The 7,837-nt window shown below is 59.0% G+C and overlaps 1 protein-coding gene across 1 annotated transcript in view; it reads left to right on the forward strand.

The window, feature by feature from the left end:
- Positions 1–7,467, forward strand: part of CPT1B (carnitine palmitoyltransferase 1B) — an 8,274-nt gene extending 807 nt beyond the window's left edge. The window contains exons 2-19 of the mRNA XM_029953181.1: positions 76–235; positions 629–768; positions 1,065–1,242; positions 1,467–1,568; positions 1,752–1,889; positions 1,988–2,065; positions 2,848–2,955; positions 3,030–3,114; positions 3,658–3,853; positions 4,120–4,305; positions 4,391–4,496; positions 4,581–4,697; positions 5,054–5,218; positions 5,298–5,432; positions 5,521–5,673; positions 6,244–6,357; positions 6,899–6,991; positions 7,130–7,467. Of these exons, the coding sequence (XP_029809041.1) occupies positions 95–235; positions 629–768; positions 1,065–1,242; positions 1,467–1,568; positions 1,752–1,889; positions 1,988–2,065; positions 2,848–2,955; positions 3,030–3,114; positions 3,658–3,853; positions 4,120–4,305; positions 4,391–4,496; positions 4,581–4,697; positions 5,054–5,218; positions 5,298–5,432; positions 5,521–5,673; positions 6,244–6,357; positions 6,899–6,991; positions 7,130–7,213 (2,319 nt within the window). The 5' untranslated portion in view covers positions 76–94 and the 3' untranslated portion in view covers positions 7,214–7,467. The remainder of the gene's footprint in view (positions 1–75; positions 236–628; positions 769–1,064; positions 1,243–1,466; positions 1,569–1,751; positions 1,890–1,987; positions 2,066–2,847; positions 2,956–3,029; positions 3,115–3,657; positions 3,854–4,119; positions 4,306–4,390; positions 4,497–4,580; positions 4,698–5,053; positions 5,219–5,297; positions 5,433–5,520; positions 5,674–6,243; positions 6,358–6,898; positions 6,992–7,129) is intronic.
- Positions 7,468–7,837: the final 370 nt, after the last annotated feature.

The following is a 7,837-nucleotide window of genomic DNA, read 5'->3' on the forward strand; positions in this document are numbered from 1 at the left end:
GTGGGGCTCCGCGCTGAGGGCCGCCGGGGCGGGGGCAGCCTGAGCCCGCCCGCGCACCCTCCTGCCCCCTCCCAGGTGACGGCCAACCTCCAGGATGGCGGAAGCGCACCAGGCCGTCGCCTTCCAGTTCACGGTGACCCCAGATGGGGTCGACTTCCGGCTCAGTCGGGAGGCCCTGAAACACATCTACCTGTCTGGGATCAACTCCTGGAAGAAACGTCTGATTCGCATCAAGGTGGGCGCAGGTGGTTCTGGCTTCTTCCGGCAGGTACAGAATAGTTTTCCCGGAGGCAGAGGCCAGGTGTCAGCTGTTGCCCCATTGTCAAGATCCTCCACCCCTTCCTTGGCTGGCAGTCCTGCCTGGTGACAGGCTCTGGCAGTGCAGAAACCAGAAGGGCGCTCAAGGTGTGGTGGGGAGAGGGGCGCTCAAGGAGTAGCAGGGGGACACGGTGAGCAATGGGGGCTGCAGGTGTGAGAGTGTGGAGGCTGGGAAGACCAGACATGAAGGGGGAACAAGAACACAGCAGGGAAGGAGAGAGAAAGCCTCCCAGGCAAAGATCAGGACCCCACAGGTGCCTGCTCACCCCCGTCATTCCTACGGTAAGTGTGCCTGTTTCTGCCCCCACAGAATGGTATCCTTAGGGGTGTGTACCCTGGCAGCCCTACCAGCTGGCTGGTCGTTGTCATGGCAACCGTGGGTTCTTCCTACTGCAAAGTGGACATCTCCATGGGGCTCGTCTGCTGTGTCCAGAGATGCCTCCCTGAGGGGTGAGAAGCAAGGCTATGAGAGAGGGCTGAACAGGCTCCAAGGACAGGGTTCCTGAGCTGGGCAGATGCAGGATAATAGCCATTGGAGGTCCTCGGGGCAGCCCTCCCTGGGAACCGCCATCACCAGAGTCCCACATTCGTAACTTTGTATTTTATGCACTTAGACACGAGTGTGCCCAGGAATGTTCTTCAGCACCTCCCCCAAGATGGTTTGCAACCATCAAAACTACAGAGTAAGAATTTCCCCGAGGCTGGCCTCAATTGGACCCCCTGCAGCCCTCTCCCTTTTCTGACAGATGTGGCCCATACTGGACCCCACAGACCCGGGCACTTCTCAGCATGGCTATCTTCTCCACCGGGGTCTGGATGATGGGCATCTTCTTCTTCCGCCAAACCCTGAAACTGCTTCTTTCCTACCACGGCTGGATGTTTGAGATGCACGGCCACACCAGCCACTTCACCAAAGTCTGGGCTGTGAGCAGAAGCCAGAAGAGGGGTTCAGGCATCTGGGTTGAGACCCTGGGGGCCTCATTTGGAGTTCTGACCTGGAGGGGAGGGCCAGGGAGGGCACTGGTGCCTGGTGCATAGGTTTGTCCTGGTTCTGAGGCTCTGGGGCCCAAGTCCTCGCGTGTTTGCCACTTTGTTTCCATTATTTCCCCTGGTTCTCACCAGAAATATTCTCTGCCCTGTACCCCCAGGTCTGTGTCCGCCTTCTGTCCAGCCGGCGGCCCATGCTCTACAGCTTCCAGACTTCCCTCCCCAAGCTTCCTGTGCCCAGTGTGCCAGCCACAATCCAGCGGGTGAGGGCCCGAGTCAGACATCCCAATGTGCAGGCTAGGCTGGACCCAGAGGACTGCTCCAAACATAAGGGACTGTCCTCTGCAAAGAGCAGTCTAGAGCAATGGGGCTGGGTTGGAAGAGGGTCGGGACAGAGGTAGTTGTTGCTATTTGGCTCCCACGCTGACAATAACTTGCCTGGACAGTACCTGGAGTCTGTGCGGCCCTTGTTGGATGATGAGGAATTTTATCGAATGGAGACACTGGCCAAGGAATTCCAGGACAAGACTGCCCCGAGGCTGCAGAAGTACCTGGTCCTCAAGTCATGGTGGGCAACTAACTATGTGAGTCCCCTCCTGGGCTGACCTTCACCTCTGCTTGTGTCAGGAGGAACTGTCCCCTGCCCTCTGCCCCAGCCCTCACTGCTCCCTCCCTCCCGCAGGTGAGTGACTGGTGGGAAGAGTACGTGTATCTGCGCAGCAGGGCTCCCCTCGTGGTGAACAGCAACTACTATGTCATGGTGCGAGAGGCCCCGGGGACAGGGAAGATGGGGGAGGTCCTGGAGGAGCAGTCAGGAAGCAGCTTCAGGGCCGCAGAGATACTGAGGATCTAGGGAATTCAGTAGCCACCCAGCCTGACACTGTCAGTCTCAGAGTCCCCATGCTCCGTCACTTCCTGCCTCGGTTCTCTTGCTGGCCTCCCAGCCACGTGTTCCCAGCTCTCCTGACACCATCCGCAGGGGATTTCCTTCATCATGCCTCCCTTTTGTGTCACTGTATGGACACCGCTGCTTCTCTGAGAGCTCAGGAGGTCACTGATGGTCCTAACCCTCCCGTGACCAGCCTTCCGGCTCCCAACACATGCTTGTGTGCAGCCGCCAGGGTCCCCCCACCGCCCAGCCACAGATCCACGCAGCGGGCCTCTCTCCTCTCCCACTGTCCAAAATACACTGTGAATCCTTTGCTGATTTCCCTTCCTCCACAAAGCTGTCCTCCCCACAGCTTATATATAGCTTGTCCACACCAGAGGTTTTAAACTGTGTTTTAGTGGTGGGAACCTTTTCTCAATGCAAAATAAACAAAATACGAACAGAACTAGATTATGGAAAAGCAGATTGTAAGATTCAGGCTGGGTGGAGTTACGGGCTTAGTTACGCATTTCATCTCTGGCTGTGCACCCTGACCGAATGTGCAAGATGGATTGGGGAAAGGGGTCAAGACACCTCAGGTCCTTAGGCAGGGAGACACAGGTGAGCTATGCACTTCTGTCACACCGCCTGCAAGCTCTGTCCTCTCTCTGCAGGAATTCGTGCTCATCAAGAACACAGAAATACAGGCAGCCCGCCTGGGAAACATTGTCCACGCTATGATCATGTATCGCCGTAAATTGGACCGCGAAGAGATCAAGCCTGTGAGTTGTGTTGGGTTGAGGGCACAACAGGGAAAGGAGGCCCGAGTCTGAGCCATGCTGGGCCTTCTTCCCAGGTGATGGCACTGGGCATCGTGCCCATGTGCTCCTACCAGATGGAGAGGATGTTCAACACCACCCGGATCCCAGGCAAGGAGACAGGTACTGGCCACAGCCGGGTGCCCATGGAAGGTCCATCCAGACGGAGTCCCCTCCGCCCAGCTCTGGGCCTGCCACGGCGAGGCACCCTACCACCTGCTCATCCATCACCAAGCATCCTGGGTATCTCACGTGACCCTACTATTCACAGGCACAGTGCTAGAGCTGGGACCCTGCAGGCCTGGAACAGAGCCCCTCATGTCCGGGGCTTCACACGCCAGGGGAAGGCAGTCTGAGGAAGGAGCAGCAGGGTGGCAGAGCTTACCCTGAGCCCTTCAGGGGGCCTGTAGGACAGAGGGCTGCTCGCAGACCCTGGGGCAGTGTGTGATTTCCTAGAGCCTTGCCTTCCTGCCTTATAAAGTGCTTCACAGGATGTTGGCCTTAAACAAGAGGCGTGGCAGCCCCCAGCACAGGGCCTGGCTCAGTGCGGGCAGCCCCACCCCCTGGGGAAGGAAAGCCCGGCTGGAGGCCTGCAGAGCAGTGTGGAGTGGGGGCGAGGTGCACCCTGCCGTCCTACCTCAGCCCTCCTGCCCTCTCCTATGGCAGACCTGCTGCAGCATCTCTCGGACAGTAGGCACGTGGCCGTCTACCACAAGGGCCGCTTCTTCAAGGTGTGGCTCTACGAGGGCTCCCAGCTGCTCAGGCCTTGCGACCTGGAGATGCAGTTCCAGAGGATCCTGGATGACCCCTCCCCGCCTCAGCCCGGGGAGGAGAAGCTGGCAGCCCTCACTGCGGGGGGAAGGTATCAGGGCCCCGCGAGGGGAGGAGCTCAGCCCCGAGTACCACCCTGGAACTTGGGGCCAGAGCATGACTGAGGGAGGGCTGTGCTGGCATGGCACCTTCTGTCCAAACTAGGACCCTCGGTGGCCCGGTGGGAGCGTGTGGAGGACAGGGACGCCTTCCATGACAGGCTGGTACCCCCAGCTCTGGGCCCTGCCGGGTCTTGGGAGGTGCCCTTCTCTGTCACTCACAGTGACCCCAGCACTCACCCTGCCCTTATGCCCCCAGAGCGGAGTGGGCACAGGCACGCCAGGCTTTCTTCAGCTCTGGCAAGAACAAAGCTGCTCTAGATGCCATCGAGCGCGCTGCTTTCTTTGTGGCCCTGGACGAGGAGTCTCACCACTACGACCCCGAAGATGAGGCCAGCCTCAGCCTCTATGGCAAGGCCCTGCTGCATGGCAACTGCTACAACAGGTGTGGCACCCCAGCCCTGGCCCAGGCCCCCTGCCCTCCACCTGCCTCAGTGCGCTCCCCGCATCTCCTGCCTCCTTCGCTGCAGGTGGTTCGACAAGTCCTTCACTGTCATTGCCTTCAAGAACGGCCAGCTGGGCCTCAACACGGAGCACGCGTGGGCAGACGCCCCTATCATAGGGCACCTCTGGGAGGTAACGGGCCCTGGCAGGGGTCCTGCAGGGCAGACTGGGCACGGAGCCTGTGGGCGGTCTCTCAGCCTGACCTCCTCCCTGCAGTTTGTCCTGGGCACTGAAACCTTCCACCTGGGCTACACGGAGACTGGGCACTGCCTGGGAAAACCGAACCCCATGCTTGCAGCTCCCCAGCGGCTGCAGTGGGACATCCCTGAACAGGTGTGAAGTCCACGAAGGGACAGGGATGGGCTTGTGAGAGTGACAAGTACCTGGGATGCTCTCATGGGGGAGGGACAAGAGCTTTTCAGAGTCCATTTGGTGGTTAGAGAAAGATGTGAGGTGTGAGAGTCGTCCATGCAGCAACTATTAGTGCCTCGTCTTCCCACCAAGCCCCGCCTGGCCTCTGGTGGCTGCTGCCCTCCAAGTTGTCCTTTGTGTCTGAAGATGGGGAAGGTACACCGAGACCTGCCCAGCCCCGCTTTTCATCTGTTACCTAAACTTCAGGCCCCCAGATGTGATCCTGGAGTCCTGCTTGGAGAGCTCTGCCCCCAGCTGACCCTTCCGTGTCTTGGCAGTGCCAGGCAGTCATCGAGAGCTCCTACCAGGTGGCCATGGCGCTGGCGGACGACGTGGAGCTGTACTGCTTCCAGTTCTTGCCATTTGGCAAAGGCCTCATCAAGAAGTGTCGGACCAGCCCTGACGCCTTTGTGCAGATTGCCCTGCAGCTGGCCCACTTCCGGGTAGGAGGCCCGCGGGGCCGCTGAGGGGGCAGGGTGGCACCAGACTCACCTGCCAGATTCACTCCTCTCTGCTCTTCAGGACAGGGGTAAGTTCTGCCTGACCTATGAAGCCTCCATGACTAGAATGTTCCGAGAGGGACGGACCGAGACTGTACGTTCCTGTACCAGCGAGTCCACGGCCTTTGTTCAGGCTATGGTAGCAGGGACCCACATGGTGAGCCACACTGTGAGGTGACCCCTCCACCTCCTGCCCCACCTCGGGAGTCAGGGCTACTCTTCACTGCTCCACTTCTGCTCCCCAGAAAGCAGACCTCCAAGATCTCTTCCGGAAAGCTTCTAAGAAGCACCAGAATATGTACCGCCTGGCCATGACGGGCGCTGGGATAGACAGGCACCTCTTCTGCCTTTATGTGGTCTCCAAGTACCTGGGGGTCAGCTCCCCTTTCCTGGCTGAGGTCAGCATTGTTGATGGGCGTGTCCTCTGTCCCCATCCCCTCTCTAGAGGGGGCTTGGCCTGTTTTCTGTCTGACCAGCTCCCCAGAACTTGCCCTCGAGGGCTGGGGCCAGCTTTCCTGCCCTACATCCCAGCCAGGCCTGTGGTCCTGGTTCTGAGTGGGAGCTGCCCCCCACGGAGCTAGTGTTCTCATCAGAATGTCAGGTGGTGACAGCACTTGTGAGGAAAGCATGGAGGCTGCAGCGTCAGGGTGGGCAGAGTATCCAGGTGGAGGAACCTCCAGTGCCCAGACACTGAGGCAGGGGTGTGGGTGGGCAAGGAACAGCAGGAGGGGAGGGGGCAGAGCCAAGAGAAGGACAAGCTGGTAGGAGAGGATGCCTGGGGGACAGTTAGGTCACATGGCCCTTGAGGGGTTTGTGCAGATGCTGACATGCTGAGAACAGACTGGCGGGGCGGGCGAGGAGCAGCAGTCACTCGTGCTGGTGCTGAGGGGCTGCGTGGCAGCAGGGGCGTGCTCAGCGCACACGGCGCCCCACGCAGGGCTTCTCACTGCCGGGGCCCCTTGTTGCAGGTGCTCTCAGAACCCTGGCGCCTCTCCACCAGCCAGATCGCTCAATTCCAGATCCGTATGTTTGACCCAGAGAAGTACCCGAATCACTTGGGTGCCGGTGGTGGCTTTGGTCCTGTAAGTGCCCTTGAAAGGGGACATAAGCAGGACTGGGCCCCAGGGGATTCAGGGGAGAGCACAGAGTCTTGGAGTCAGACCAGAGGTGGGAGCACAGCCCGCATGGAAACAACATGAGTAGCTATCAACCCAGAAGACGGGTGCCTGGGGCCCGCCCAGGCGTTCCCCAACACTCCCAGCTGCAGCATGACCACACCAGGGCTTGTTTCCCCTCTGAAGCATGTGCTCCCCAGAGAGAGCCCAGGCCTGCCACGGAGACATTCAGGTGGGCTAGTTTGTCACCCCCCACCCTGGAGAGAAGCAGTGACATTGAGCCTCCTGAAAGAAACACAAGGTCCTAGATTCCTGGTAGTGTGTGGAGCCGCAGTGGGTAGAGCTTCCTGGTTTTACTGTTTCCTGGGGGTGTTCCTGACCTCAGGAAAAAAGCATCTGGAGTGGGGCCCCTTCCTCGGAACTGTAGGGAGAGCAAGCAGGACATCAGCTTGGCTTTCAGATCTGCAAAGTTTGGTTTACTTCTTCTTTACCCTTGTGCTGCCCTCAGGTGGCAGATGATGGCTATGGGGTTTCCTACATGATCGCGGGTGAGAACACCCTCTTCTTCCACATCTCCAGCAAGTTCTCAAGCTCAGAGACAGTGAGTGTCCCCTGTTCCTGCACAGGCCTGAGGAAGGAGTGGCACCTGGACCCCTCTGGGCAGGGGGGTGTCCTTGGTTGTGGGGGCAGAGGGACAGGAATTCATCTGCAGGTTGATCTGAATTCTTGGCTCCCACAGAATGCCCAGCGCTTTGGGAACCACATTCGCCAGGCTCTGCTGGACATCGCTGATCTTTTCCAAGTTCCCAAGGCTGACAGCTGAGGGCTGGAGAAATGCCAGCTACCCTTTCATCCCCACGTTGTGGAGGAAGGGGCCTGTGGTCGGTTCACAGGCACAAGGGGTGGCCATGCACCAGTGCCCAGGCTCCAAGGACAGCTCTGGCAGTGGGCACTCTCCAGGCAGATAGATGCTGCTTGCTGAGGGCCCAGGTGGTGGAGGTGGGGTTGGAGCAAGGAGAGGATTTTGATTTTCTTTTTCTTGCCAGATACTAATAAAGATAAGGCTGTGTAAATATCTCTTGGCTCTCAGGTACCTTTGTTTTGTCTGGGAACTGTGAGGCCCTCCCTTGCCCAAGCTCAGGCCAGAGAAGTAGGAGGATGGGGAGCTGGGGCTGGTAGACTGAGAGGCAAATGACCTACTTTGAAATGTGTATCTCTCCTGAGGTCACCACTGTCTGCACTCACATGTGCACTTGGAATAAATTCTTGCTTCAGAACCTTCACCTGATCCCTGGGGCCACTTCCATTTGTCAGCCAGTGAGTGGGGCTCACCTGCCTCCTCCATGAGTGGTCATGCCCTCTGCACCCCTGCACAGCCCTGTGGAGGCCCTTGGCCTCCTCCTGGCCATAGGGAGGGGCCATAACCTCAGGTCCATGGTCAAGGTAC

This window comes from Suricata suricatta, chromosome 10 (assembly GCF_006229205.1).
Source record: "Suricata suricatta isolate VVHF042 chromosome 10, meerkat_22Aug2017_6uvM2_HiC, whole genome shotgun sequence".
Lineage (NCBI taxonomy): Eukaryota > Metazoa > Chordata > Mammalia > Carnivora > Herpestidae > Suricata > Suricata suricatta.